General features: G+C 37.9%; 2 protein-coding genes across 3 annotated transcripts; one reads left to right on the top strand and one right to left on the bottom strand.

Moving 5' to 3' along the window:
* The first annotated feature begins 247 nt into the window (after positions 1-247).
* Positions 248-6,366, top strand: LOC145476092 (tyrosine-protein kinase receptor Tie-1-like). The gene is made up of 5 exons (XM_081455335.1): positions 248-844; positions 1,347-1,558; positions 2,216-2,256; positions 5,010-5,106; positions 5,732-6,366. The coding sequence occupies exons 1-5, from the start codon at positions 602-604 to the stop codon at positions 5,922-5,924; spliced, it is 786 nt and encodes a 261-aa protein (XP_081311461.1). The 5' UTR covers positions 248-601; the 3' UTR covers positions 5,925-6,366.
* A 143-nt stretch (positions 6,367-6,509) lies between these two features.
* LOC145476093 (uncharacterized) lies at positions 6,510-13,430 on the bottom strand. 2 transcript variants are annotated; one of them, XM_081455338.1, is made up of 3 exons: positions 10,895-13,430; positions 7,915-8,188; positions 6,510-6,778 (listed from the first exon to the last, which is right to left on the bottom strand). In XM_081455338.1, the coding sequence occupies exons 2-3, from the start codon at positions 8,184-8,186 to the stop codon at positions 6,724-6,726; spliced, it is 327 nt and encodes a 108-aa protein (XP_081311464.1). In that variant the 5' UTR covers positions 8,187-8,188; positions 10,895-13,430; the 3' UTR covers positions 6,510-6,723. The 2 variants fall into 2 exon arrangements, with proteins under 2 accessions (XP_081311464.1, XP_081311462.1); XM_081455336.1 differs by lacking the exon at positions 10,895-13,430 and having other exon boundaries at positions 7,915-8,492.
* Between the last annotated feature and the right edge of the window lie 1,612 nt (positions 13,431-15,042).

The following is a 15,042-nucleotide window of genomic DNA, read 5'->3' as shown; positions in this document are numbered from 1 at the left end:
TTGCGCAGACACAAAAATACCGGACAGTATGAAGAAATTAGTCACCTCTTTCTATTACTGCTTTCCCTCGAGCTTCCAAAATCAAATCTACGTCCCGAGGGAGCTGAAATAAATCATAGCGGAAGAATTCGCTATGATTAATAATTAATACTAATTAAAAGTATAGAGAAGACTCTATACTTTTAATTATTGCTTGTATTTTTAAATTTATATCTTGTATTTTTTAAATTTTATCTTGTATTTTTAAATTAGCACGATTTCTTGTATTTTTAATTATTATCAGATTTTTAGTCCAGGGCCCCTCTGGATATCAACCTCGTCGCTGAATGGGTCACCCTGGCCAAATAAAGTTTACCTTTACCTTTATCTTTAAATCATCCTTGTCGCTCCTCCAGTCATTCACTCACTAAACATATATGTAATTTCTCATGAAATGCAGCAGTATCCCTCTATTTCTATTGCTCTCCCGTAGAAAAGCTATCAAAGGAATTACTTCAACGAAGGAAATCGCTTGAATCTGGATGCTAATGATTTGCGCTTTAGCATCGATGATGAATCAAAAGCACTGTTAGTGGGAGATGAGGACGACAGCAAAGAATTAATGAACTGCGGAAAACTATTCGTGAATGATATCGACAACAAAAAGTTACACTCCACATGTTCAACGCTTAACGATGAGACTGTTACCCAGGAAAACGTGGTAGAGGAAATCAAACCTGACGAGAAAGAAAGTACGAAGTCCTGTCAAGTCCCACAGAATACTGACCATGACGATGTGCAACAGGACGAAGACTTTGTTGCAAAGGACCTTCTTTGTTTTGCGTGGCAAATAGCACGCGGAATGGTAAGTACTGAATAAATTTCATTGACAAACAGGACGAAGACAAAGGGTTAATATGTAAAAAATGCTACTTGGGTATTAAAGCCACCCTCTTTTAAGTACCTTTAACAAGCAAGCTCTTCTCCTTGTAAGCCCGGTTCTCTCCTTTCTCTCTAACCAATTTGGTAGTAAATCAAACAAGAAAAAAAAACTCTTTACAGCCAAACCAAGTAAAGCCTACCCCTCAAGATTACATTAATGAATGGATTATATGAATATTGAACCAAATAGCTGTATTCTTGGAATGATTAGTGGGTTCAATATTCAAATAATCACTTCATTATTGCATTCTTGAAACTACTAGCGGGTTCAATATTTAAATAGTCAATTCATTAATGTAATCTTGATGGTACGCTTCACTTGGTTTGGCTGGAAGCCTGCGCGCGCAAGCAGCCTGTATGTTTAACAAGTACTGATCTCGCTACATATTTCTCTCTGTCTCCTTCCTTTAAACAAACTGCTAAAGGGTTTCTTATCAAGCAACGGCTTTGTACATCGAGATTTGGCGGCTCGTAATGTTCTTCTTGGCGAGGACAAAGTTGTAAAAATCTCAGATTTTGGATTGATGCGACAAACCCAAGAAAGCGTTTACAAACTAAAGAAAGGGAAAAGGATACCGGTCAAATGGATGGCACCAGAAGCACTGTACAACAGTGAATACACCACGAAAAGCGATGTGTAAGTTTGATTAGTAATTTAGCAAAGACGAAAGACCGTATTTGACCACATTACCAAACACCGAGAATAGCGGAGTTCAAGCTACGACGCTACCGGAGTATTTTTGACGAACTTTGAGGTGTTTGAAAATGTGGTCAAACTTCTCAATCGAAACTAAAACTAAAGTGAAAACGGAGAAATAAAATCGTAAAAATCCATCCAAATACCGTCATGGTCATGATTTTCTTTGTTTAAAATTGATGAATTGTTAATGAGTTTAAGAATTGTGGTGTAAGGTCACTCTCTTTTCCTTTTTAATTTTTAGCCACTGAGTGAACTACAGAGCTGAGTTCTCGCACCCTATTTCCTTCCTTTCAGAGAAATAATTTCGAAAATTACACCTTTCTCTCCCACTTTCGGCCTTTAAAGAAATGCTGCTTGACTTCCCAGTTTCTCCCTTCAGCTTATCCGGCCATATCCCGTTCTCGACGATCATGAAATATGTGTGGACTATTCTGAGTATTTAACTTCAGAACAAAGGCGTTTTAGCATTGACTTAACTGATGTAATCACTTAAAATGTAGATCGCAGTCGAAATGTTGCGATGTACTGTAGCAATGACTCCCGATATATATAATGATGATATTATCTATTCAATTCTTTGATCTATTTTCCCAGGTGGTCTTTTGGAATTCTTCTCTGGGAACTCTGTACAATGGGTAAGGACATATTTTAATTTCTCCTGACTAATTTTTCCTCCCTAATACGAACTAGATGAAATATATCAACAACGAGTTAGGAACGACCGTGTTTGACCAGATATTAAACACCATTAGGGCTTATGTTCTTTTGTTGAAGCTTAATGAATTGTACCCTGGTCCCAGGGGTTTTTCTTGTTTTTTCTGCGAAAGAGCCGCGAAGCGACTCATGTCCGCCGCTTTCTAACTCGTGTTCGCCGCTTCCCGAAAAAAAGAAAAATCAAGAAAAACCTCTGAGACCAGGGGCCCGTTTCTCGAAGGTTCCGAAAAGTTTTCACACCCGAAAAGCCGTTGCAAAATCTCAAACCTTATGACTTCAGAGCTGTTTTATTCACATATTCTTAATATAAACAGAGGTTCTCTTCATATAAGGAGTTTCAGGCGTATACACCTCTCTGTCTTTAAATACCGATTAACTAAAAATGGCTTTGCGGGCCCGAAAAGTTTTCGGGGCTTTCGAGAAACGGGCCCAGGGGTCCGTTTCTCGAAGGTCCCGAAAAGTTTTCGCACCCGAAAAGCCGTAGCAAAATCTCAAACCTTTTGACTACAGAGCTGTTTTATTCGTATATTCTTAATACGAACAGAGGCTCTCTTCATTAAAGAAGTTTTCGGCGTATACACCTCTCTGTTTTTTGATAAGATTAACTAAAAATGCCTTTTCGGGCCCGAAAAGATTCCAGAGCTTTCGAGAAACGGACCCCTGGGTAGACGAATTGTCAATGAGTGAGAGAAATATAAAAGTGAAAGTGAAGAATGATCATCGCAGTAAATTTTCCAATTTAAGCAATTGGAAAGAAGAAGCCTGAAAAAAAAATCAGGGCTTCAACGGGATTCGAACCCGTGACCTCCGCGATACCGGTGCGATGCTCTACCGACTGAGCTAGGAAGCCACACATTGGGAGCGAGGTCAATTAACTGGTCAATTAATACACATACACATTCCAACCTTCCTCGGCTCCCCACGAAATGATTGGCGTTAAGGGCCCATTAACCGATTTATGCGCGCGCTCGCGCGCGTTGCTAAGGAGGTGAAATTTCACTTCCGGTTGCTTACGTCAGCCTGAGCGCCGAAAATAAAAACAACTCAATAACTTGCAAATTCGCTTACATTTTAGATGTTTTTCTTTGTGTTTCACAAAATGCAAATTAAAAAAAGTACAAGCAAAGACAAAATAAGAAAAAGACAGAAAAACAAGAGCAATAGAAAGAGAAAAGCTAACTCCGTGTGGCTTTGTCTGATCTTACCGAAGTGCGCTGATAGTGTAAATTGCGCACGCGCTGATAGGGTAACTTCCAATATATATCGGGCGCACCTCCGGTTTCTTTAAATGCTAAAGGAAACGCGGTTTTTCATTAAATCCAGCCTTTTTCGACGGATTTCGATTAAAGCCAACGTTGGAAAGATAGCTATGCATTCCTTTTTCAAAATCATGCTTTTTCCAGGAAATTACGAATATTTTAATATTTTAAAATTCTCTCAAAATCTGACCTTTCAAAAATGAAACAAAATCTATGCATAGCGTAATGAGGATTTAAATTAAAATATTAAATCAATGAAAAGATAAAGTAATTTGCCTGTAATTTGTAATTTTCAGGCTTCTTCTTTCCAATTGCTTAAATTGGAAAATTTACTGCGATGATCATTCTTCACTTTCATCTACAACCGCAGTTCAAATATGAATTATTTCATATATACTTCACATGAGAGAACTATATTTGGCCTGTTTCATTCATTCAAAATGTCACTGAATACTGAATCTTTTCTGTAAGAACCTTTTTCATAAGAACGCTCAAGAATGAGATTAACTCATATTTTAAAAAGGTACAAGGACACCCCCAAGCTAAGAGCACCACTGGAAGTTATAACAAAACTACTGAAAACTTTGGCGATTGGAGATGATAACTGAAGAAAAACTTAGGAATATATGAGGCTCAAATTGGCCAAAAAAAACCTAAGAAAATTTACCTTCAGTCCGAAAACTATTCGTTGTTACAAAAAAGACTGTATAGATATTCACTATCCATATATTTGCAACAGTATACAAACAATTGTGTTTGATATTATGCTAATTCTCGTGTGGCTTTTGTGCATGTTTAGATACGTACCAGTGAGTAATCTATGCTGATCTTTAAACTTAGGGGTCGCTTTTCGTGCAGGGCCACTTCATTTTTGCTCCGGGTTAAATCTATTTGTCTTGGTTAACAGTCATCAATGAAATCAACATCAGATTTAAAACATTTAAGTCGACATTACTGCTTATTATCAACCTGGTTGTCTTTTGCATTGCAAGTCCAAGGCAGTCTAAATTTGCTATGTTCACAATCTCTGTCGTCATGGATGGCCAGAGCCGCTATTATTCGCTGCATATCCCGTGAGGAATCCCATATATAAAGGACGGGTGGACCGGTTCTGTTCAGCCTCAGACGCTCCATAGTGGGAGCTTTCGCAGGACCTTTTAGGGTACTGAGCCGAAAAAAATATGTCAGGAGATATTTGAAAATCAACTTTACGGGTAGAAGGTAACTGAAGCAATCTTCTTTTATCGCTTTTAAAAATAATGGAGGTATCAGTTTATAAGTTGCTTTAGAACCGGTACCTCTAAGGAGTGAAAAGACTTTCAAGCCACGACCACAAAACAGGATTTTGAATTGGTACCTCTTAGGGTTGCATATATCTACATGCACAGTCAAATTTGTAACTGTTGTTGTTCTAGGAGGAAATCCTTATCCTGGAATAAACAACAAGGAGTTGTACAATCTTCTCAAAACAGGATATCGCATGGAAAAACCAGACACATGCTCTGATAAACTGTAAGTAAAACTATTAGTTTAACGAACTCGCTCTTATCATAGTTTAAACTATGCTCTTTTGTTGAAAAGATCCCCGCAAACGAAGAAACACTTTGACCAAAACATTTTGAGCAACATTGATTTTCTGTTTCCCCGCTTCTGTTTAAACACAGATTTTGTCTCGGAAACTCTTCTTTCGAGAAACAAATTAAACAAAAAAAAAGCGGACTAAAACACACTCATTTTCCCGGTAACAGGAAATAGAAAAGTTTGCTGGTCCCTAAAAAATGTTGTGACGTGCATGAGGTACCAAAGTTCCTAACTCCGCGTTGTAGCTTCCGGCCAGTGTAGTGTTTACAGATGAACTGGAACTTGACTGCTGAGATCAGTTGCACTCTGCAATTGATACGTCAAATCTATCTGCTCTTAGTCCTTTAATATATTACCTCAAGTCAACGAGAACATCTTTCTAGGCTTCAGCTCATAGACAAATAATGACCATCGAGATAGTCCGTGTCTAAAAACCGTGATGCATGGTCGCTATTTTGCGAGAGCGAGAGCCGGTTCTAAGAGAAAGCGCGAGTATCGAAAATGTTAGGAACGGCTTAATTAAGAACGCATTTTAATCTAACCGTTGCTTTTTCAGTTATCAGCTGGTTCAAAGTTGTTGGACGGAGAAGCCCAGCGAAAGACCGACATTTGAAAGTGCGACGAAATCACTGGAAGAAATGATGCAGGAGGACACTCCATATCTGGACTTTGAATCGCTTGATGAGTCCAAGGCATATTACTGTAGCGAGAAGCTTTCTGACGACGATGTCGCAGACACCTTTCTGTAACAGATCTATATGATGACAACGGTGGTTGATTGAAAAAAAAAACTGATCAAATACTGTCGTGGCGCGAACAGAAACTTAGCAGGTGGATTCAACTTTCACCATGCAGTATATTCACCAAGGAAGCCAATCATTTTTTAAATCTAACCATATAAGTCATAGTTTAGGGGCTGTGGCATGGTGCACACAGACGATCTATCAAACTTTCTTTTGCTTATAAACTTGTTAAAAAAATTATAAAAATATAAACCTAGTTGATTAGTCAGGGGGAGTAAATACCAGTTGATTGCGAATTGCGTTTTTCAAAACCCGACTAAGCAAGCAGTTATCGGACCGACGTTGTTAGGCAGCTGCAAGCATTCTAAACTACAACACTGTCACAAAGTACATGATGCGACAAAAAAAGCACGGAGGTCTAATTTTTATCGCGTGTGTGGACCGGACCGTGACTGATCAGAAGATATCTTTATTTAATTTTGACACTTTCCTCTCGAAGTGTCCCTCTCCTTTTGTAAATACAAGTTAACAACGCTGTATTTTGACTTGTTTCGATAACCAAAAAAGGGTTAACTTCAAGTGTCCCACATAATGGTTTTATTGCAGTTGGCTAAAAGTTACATTTCTGCCTTATGTCACAAGTTAACGAATTTTAACAGCTTTCTATTGATCACTTCTAATCGCGGCAAAACTATATCAAATGACAGTCGAGAGGTTACTATTCAATCCAATGGCAGCTGTATCAGTGACATTTATAGAGTGGTGTTGATCCTTTCTTTTAGCACCGGAGACTTCGTCCAGTTAGTCAAATGTCACCACGAAAGAGTTTTGAGGAAATGGACCGTCGTTTGCACCAGTATCTTAAAACAGAAAATTAAAGTCAAACATCTTGAAGTAAAATACCAAACATCGACTGTAGACATATAATTATAATATTAAGTTGTTTTTTTTTCTGCCTTGGAGATATTCCTGTTGCTGTTGCTCTCTTAAGATATCCGTGAGACCGAAAAACGGAAATACTGAAATGAATCGCTGCAACTGAGCCCGCATACAAAGGAAGGCATCGTGCGAAAGATGTTCAATAATTGTAATTTAAGCAATATAGCGATACAATATACAAATAATAAATTTTCTCAATGCACCTATACCTAATTATCTCCTCTCTTTCCTCCTTAAGAAGAATATTGGTTACAGCTACAAATTCTTGCACATATATCTGAGGAGGATTTCCCGCGCTTTTGAAATAACTTACGACGCAAAACTCTCACATACACATTCCAACCTTCCTCGGCTCCCCACGAAACGATTCGCGTTAACTAATTTTCCTTTTTCAGTCAATCATTCACTCAGTCACTCACTTACTCACTCACCTACCCAACCCACCGGTAAAACACAAAGTCATAGATGCAACTCCAACGGAAAATTATGGTCGAACCTCCGGTTGTGACCACCTGTCGTAAGCGACCACCTCTCCTCAGAACAGCGACCAGTTTTCAAAATACCAAAGATTTCCAAGGCAAATCAATATATTTGGAACCTCTTTTGAGTGACCACTTCTCGTAAGCGACCACGACCACTTTTAGAGCTAAAAGTTTGAAAAGTTTGATCGACGTTGGATAATATGGTGTTATAACATTCGCCATTCCTAGGTTCAGGACAAGAGACGGAAATTTCTCAATGGAAAGTACCGCATTTTTTTCGAAATTGACTTTTCACATGAACAAAACACTTAAAACATGTGGTAGGCGTCTGCAGCTACCTTATGCTAATCAGACAAACTTTTGACCCAATACCCTCGGTATGGTCTAAGGTCCCGTATGCGACCACCAAGGCTTGACATTTTGGGTGGTAGTTTACGGGAGGTCCGACTGTATTTGAGAGGATGAAATTTTCGATATGTCCGAAGTGTACAATGCGAGTGGTTCCGGGGATATGGTAAAAAAACAAAAACAAAAAAACAGTCGATTTGGGAAGTAAATGCATTATTGATTATTACCCAAGTGGACAGTTCCGCGGATCAGTTTCTTCATCTCTGACTAATTCACTTCTGCGGCACCAGTACCCTAGTGGGCAGACTTCATTACTGCGTTTTGACTGGCACACAAACCCTTGAGGACATGCAGCTGAGTCAAACTCTCTCTTCTTCTTACACCAGTAACCAGGGGGACAATCGAAAGAAGAGGCTTGTTCATCCATTCTTTTTCCAGCCTCTTCAGCAGTGACGGACAAACCCAATAAAAGGGTTAAAATAAAACCTTTCTGCAGCATTCCTTCAAACAAAAGCATTAACAGGCAGTTACGGCGTTGCTTTTCGTTTCGATTTTGTCTTCTTAAATCATGACAGGAACCCATGACTCCCGATCATGATTGTGAATTTCATGCCGGAAATGTATACTCGTGACAACTTTCATGGTTAAAATCATGTGTTGAAAAGTTCTAAATACGATACAGTTATACGTTTTTAACTGAACTTTCCTTCCCTAAACTTAAGCTACTTAAAACCAATTCACTTCTGCGGCACACTGATTAGCCGCTAGCAGTAAAGAAGCCAAAATATTAACTGTTAACCGTAAAAGCCAGCACCCCATTGAGACTCTCGTTTAAGCCTGATCTTTTTTCTTTTTCAGGCTTTATTCTCACAGCTGTTTTGGTTGTGTACATAACTGCGATGATCACTCATGTCTTTACGAAACAAGCAAATAAACAAACAAACAAACGAACAAAAAAGAAACTAAAAGCGACTTTTGTGATAATCAGTGACGTTCTAATTTTGAGCCCATATCTTCTGTTTTCGAAATACTACGGAGACACCGTTTTGCGCAAATAGTAGGTTTCTATTTAACTTCGCCATTACTAGATTTTTAAAAAAAAAAATGCATGACGGATAAATAAAATTTTGTCGATTCGAATTCAAAGCTTTTCACCGAGAAATTGAATCTGGTAGCATAGCAATATATTCTTTTCAAAATCTTAGCCTCGGGCTTATTCTTAAAATTTCTTCACAGATGGCATGCAAGTCAACCTTCATGTACGATTGAGCAAATATACACTATTCTGAAATATTTTAGTGATGGATGGACAAATTAAGTCCAAGAGACTGCGAAGATCTACTTCAATCATGTCAAACATAAGCCATGTCAAACACGCATGGTGGCTGGTGATGTAGAGTTTGTTTTTGATTCCAGAAATGAGAGATTTAAACAAACTGAAATCAAAACTCGAAATGATTATGAATACCAGAATGCTTGATACTTGTCTATTTTACTAGTTGAAACTGCAAAACACTCATTAAAACGAAAAACGAATTCTTCTAAAAACCCTCGTATTACCAAAGTAAGCCTGAATAATGGTTTGTTTCTTCTCAAACGCAATATTTAAGTAGTTTTTAAAGCAAGTTAACATTAAACATTCCTTTCAACTGATCAGTAGATAATGGTGGAATTTTCTCGATCTATAACTTAACTGTAAGAACCACGACTTACTTTAGTTGACCCAGATGTTAATGCTTTCTCTCTTAGTCAAAAAAACGTGTGGCATCAGCTCGGATGTTGTTTTTGGCAAGCTTTCTAACGTTCGATAAATAAATGCCAGTAAACCAGCTGAACACTCCCCGGCGATAAAATAGAAACGACATTTTGACATAAATATAGACAGGTCATCGCAGTTATGTATACACCTAAGGCAGCTGTCAAAACAAAGCCTGAAAAAGTAATTCAGGTTTAAATGAGGGTCTCAGTGGGGTGGTGGCTTTTACGGTGAACAGTTAATATTTTGGCTTCTTTATGTTTAACAGATAATCAGAATTTTCCTTTCGGTTAACAGAAATCTTAGAAATTAACAACAATTGTTTTAAGAAGTTAAAAATTAATTTTCATCATCTAAAAAAGTTGAAAACTTATCTGAGTATGATAAAACATATTTAAGGTCCTAGGATCATTCTGGGATGAATATAGTTACTACTAAGGCTTCCAGCGTTTCCCTGTACTACCAGACCACAAGACAAATCACAAAGAAAGTCTTCACAAGGGGTCTTGCTTTTACTATCTCGTGGATAACAATTTTTTACGGCTAACAGTAAAAATTTACCAATTTTACGCCTAAGGGGTACATTTTTGGCCCGTTTTAATTTACAGCTAACGTTTAACCCCAAAGAGACCCTCTTTTAACGAGACTCGAACCCACGACACTGAGCTATCAAAGCCAACTGCGAGCTGGTCACGTTATGAGTTCGTACTATACTCGTAGGTGGTTAAGAATGCAAATGAATATATGAAAGATCATACATTTGAGCTGAAGAAAAAGAGGTAAACACATGAGTGATCATCGCAGTTATGTACACAACTAAAGCAGCTGTGAAAATAAAGCATGAAAAAAAAAACAGGGTTGAACGGTATTCAAATCCATGATCACTGCGATACTAACTGGGAAATGGTCACGTTGCGATTTTGTAATATGTCTAATATAGCCGTAGATGATGAAGAATGCAAATGAATACTTAAAAGATCGTATATTTCATTTTCGTTCATTTATCACTATTCCATGACTGCGGTAGTTTATTTCGAAATGACTTTTTTTTTTAATGGGAAAAACAAAATATATGAGAGTATAGAGATTTCTTTTCCTAAGTAACGGAACAACAGAAAACTGAATGAAAAATTCATCTCATTTATCTTTAAGGATTCTCTATTCGTCGCCGCAATTCAAATTCAATATTCGTCTTTATGTTCCAATCTATTCTTCTAGTTGAAACTACAAAACACTCATTTAAACGAAAAATGCATTACTTCAAAAAATACATTTATAAAACTCTCGTATTACCAAAGCAAGCCTGAATAATAGTTTGTTGCTTCTTAGATGCGATATTTATGAAGTTTTAATTTTAAAGCAAATTAGCACTAAACTTTCCTTTGAACTCATCCCTAGATGATGGTGGAATTTTCTCGATCTGTAACTTAACTGTAAGAACCACGACTTACTTTAGTTGATCCAGATGTTAATGCTTTCTCTCTCAGTCACAGAAACGTGTGGCAGCAGCTCGGATGTTGTTTTTGGCAAGCTTACTGACGTTCGTTAAATAAATGCTAATAAACCAGCTGAACACTCCCGATATAACGAAACACGACATTTTCACATCAAATATAGACAGGTAGAGATAAATGGTACTGTATTCATCAAACAAGAGGATTACAAATAGAGTAATTAACACAACTGTTACCAGGTTAATTTTTTTCAGTGAAGTTTAAGTTCGAATCGACAAAGTTTCAATTATCCGTCGTGCTTTAGAAGAATATGGTAATGAGGAATTAGATAGACAGATAACTTCATTTCAACTCGGGTTGATGAGGCTGATTAGGCCTCAGCTCTAGCAAGATTATGCTAATTTACCGAGAAAAATAACTTTGAACGAAAGAAAATTGAAATTAAAAAATTACAAGATATAAATATATAATAGCTAAGACTAGTTTACATATGTAAATTTACAATAGATCTAACCGCAATCTTAAAATCTTTAAGTGTCTTCATACAACGCAGTGTATCCGGAAGTGAATTCCAAGCTTTTGAAGCAGTGTAGGCCACGGACTTATTCCCATAACGGGTGGTGTTAACTTTAGGGATGACAAGCTTCTTGGTGCCCCTTAGATTCTTAATGTTCTCACGAATAGTAAACAAGTCACTTAAATATGTAGGAAGAAGGTTGTTGACAGCTTTAAGAGGCCCTGCGCCTAAGAAACGACCGATGATTTCCGGCTAAAAAATAAAATCGGCCGATTTTTATCTCCCAAGTAGAGGTTACCGAATACTATTTAAAAATGAATTTCTTTTGTTTCAGTTTCGTTTTAAACCAAAAATATCGAGCCGCAAACTTTTCCCGTCTGATAGCAGCAAAATCAGGCCGAAAATAAGCCCCCACAAAAAACTGTTCAGAAATTACTATCACAACGCAAAATAATGAGAAAACTACACAGTGTTGAAGAAAAAGGCCTTTTAATGCAATATCATTCGATAAACATCAAAAAACTGCCGAAGCGATCAAAAAAATAAAGTTTCAAATATTGCATACTAAATTAGATGGAGGTTCGAGCTGATTTTAAAATAATTATTTCTCAAAAGTTCAACGCTTTTGAAAGCAATCACAGTGATGAATTAGACATTGGAGGGATATACATCATGTTTCTGGAAAAACGTTTTTCGGCCAAAGTATATTGACCTTGTACAAAGCGTTCAAAGTTACCGTGTTTACCGTTATCCTGCTACTTCGGCGAAACACTTCTCTTTTGCCAATACGGCCGTGGATAGCGTGTTAAACGCCACTTTAAACCTTGCTAGGCATTCAAAGACCATCCTAAGTAGAAGGACGTAGAATTAAAAGACAAAGGAAGATGAAAAATACGCAGAAAAAGAAAATAAATCGAAATTACCATCTGCTAACGAAAGTTGAATCTGGAAAATGTCGTGGCGTGACAGCGGCCATTGACGTCATTCGTATAAATAGCGACGGAATCCAAACGAATGCACAAATAGGAAAGCGATTTTTCCCGGCCAGAAAACGTTTGGTGGAACAATGTTATGTTATTTTTCACAAATGATGGTCACTGAAAAAGAAAAACTTCCTCAACCGCCACACCGTTTTGGCCGCAGCGTGATCTGAGTTATGGGGTCACGACTGGATCCCTAGCCGCTGACCGCCCGAAGGACGTTGCAGACTCGTTTTCCCACGCTCTTGCGACTTGACGTGACAAATGACGTCAATGGCTGCTGTCACGCCACGACATTTTCCAGATTCAACTTTCGTTGGGAGATGGTAATTTCGAGTTATTTTCTTTTTCTGCGTATTTTTCATCTTCCTTTCTCTTTCAATTCTTCATCCTTCTACTCAGGATGGTCTTTGTATGCCTAGCAAGGTTTAAAGTGGCGTTTACCACGCCATCCACGGCCGTATTGGCAAAAGGGAAGTGTTTCGCCGAAGTAGCAGGATAACGGTAAACACGGTAACTTTGAACGCTTTGTACAAGGTCAATATACTTTGGCCGAAAAATGTTTTTCCAGAAACGTGATGTATATCCCTCCAATGTCTAATTCATCACTGTGATTGCTTTCAAAAGCGTTGAACTTTTGAGAAATAATTATTTTAAAATCAGCTCCAACCTCCATCTAATTTAGTATGCAATATTTGAAACTTTATTTTTTTGATCGCTTCGGCAGTTTTTTGATGTTTATCGAATGATATTGCATTAAAAGGCCTTTTTCTTCAACACTGTGTAGTTTTCTCATTATTTTGCGCTGCGATAGTAATTTCTGAACAGTTTTTTGTGGGGGCTTATTTTCGGCCTGATTTTGCTGCTATCAGACGGAAAAAGTTTGCGGCTCGATATTTTTGGTTTAAAGCGAAACTGAAACAAAAGAAATTCATTTTTAAATAGTATTCGGTAACCTCTGCTTGGGAGATAAAAATCGGCCGATTTTATTTTTTAGCCGGAAATCATCGGTCGTTTCTTAGGCGCAGGGCCTCTTAAAAGCTAATATTAACATATCTTGTATACGTCGATCAGCTAGAGTGTAGCCAGTTCTTTCAGTTAACTCCCCAGCATTTGTAGGCGATCGCTCACCATAAATGTACCTTAGAGCTCTCTCATTTAGTTTATCGAGCTTTTGACTGTCAGATTTCAGATAATTGTGCCAGACGGTGGAGTAGTACGTAAAATAGGATATGATGAATGAATTATACAGGCATAATTTTGTTGAAGAAGAGAGTATCTTTTTAAACCTACATAAAACATCCAGTTGCTTTCCTACTTTCTTGGTGATCTTAGTTACATGTTTGTCAAAGAGTAGAGAGTTATCAATAACAACACCCAAAAGCTCAAGGTGATCAACACATGGAATTTGAACATCATCGGATGGTGAATTTCAAATTAAGAGAGTGTTTGTTCGATAGGACAAGGGCTTTACATTTATTGGGATTGGGTTCAAGCTTATTGTCATCAAACCACTTACACGCAACAGCGAGCTCGTCATTAATCACAGACTTCACAACTTGCGGATCACGATCACAAAAATACATTTGATTATCATCAGCATAGTTTGATAATTTCGCTCTCTTGATAACATAAAAAAGGTCATTGAGAAAAATGTTGAAAAACAGTGGTCCTAGTACTGATCCCTGAGGCACGCCTTTGGAGATATCAAGCACACCGGAAGTGACGTCTTCAATCTTAACACGCTGAGTTCTGCCACGGAGGTAACCATCTAAAAGAACCAGACTAGAAGAAGAAATACCATACGCGGCCAGTTTAGCGAGAAGTAAATTGTGCGGTATCATGTCAAAGGCCTTGGTCAAATCCATAATGACTGCACTGACAACACACTTATTGTCTAAAGCAGATCTCCAGTCCTCAATAAGACGTAAGAGAACTGACTCCCCGGGGACTGACTCACAGCTATAGCCACGACGATATACAGACAAAGTCGGAGACAAGATCGGATTGAAGTATTGAATAAGCTGATGTTCTAGGCATTTTTCAAATACTTTGTCCAATATAACAAGGATAGACACAGGCCTGTACATAGCTTTGTCTTGGGCGTCATTTTTCTTAAACACAGGGCAAATCTCAGCCAATTTCTATTTTGCTGGCACTTTACCAGAGTCGATGATCTTGTTGGATAATACAGACAGCGGATAAGCAAAAACAGTTGCCCCAGTACGTAGAGCTTTGGGTGGAATATTGTCGTGACCAGTGGCCTTTTTTGGATCAAGCGACTTCAAAAGAATCTCAAGCTCAGGCGAAGTAACATGTCTAAATTGGAAAGGTTGGGCCACAGGGCAATGATTGATTGTGTAGTTATTAGTAACTTAGTAATTTAAGTAATTGTTCCTGAAAAGCCCCATTGGGGAGGTAACAATAAAGTATGTATGTAATGAGTCCGTATAGCAGAGATACTCTGGTGATTAGATGAGAGGTAATCCACGACAGTGTGCCGATTAATTGAGCTATCACTGTCACATAATACAGATGAATAATATTTATTGAAGATCTCTGCAACTTCTAATTTATCTGTAATCAATGAGGTGTCCTCCTTCAGATGAATAATATCTTGGCTGGTGTTACTTTTACAGTGCATAAAT

Source organism: Orbicella franksi, unplaced genomic scaffold (assembly GCF_964199315.1).
Source record: "Orbicella franksi unplaced genomic scaffold, jaOrbFran1.1 SCAFFOLD_661, whole genome shotgun sequence".
NCBI lineage: Eukaryota > Metazoa > Cnidaria > Anthozoa > Scleractinia > Merulinidae > Orbicella > Orbicella franksi.
This window is presented reverse-complemented; position numbering and strand designations above follow the sequence as displayed.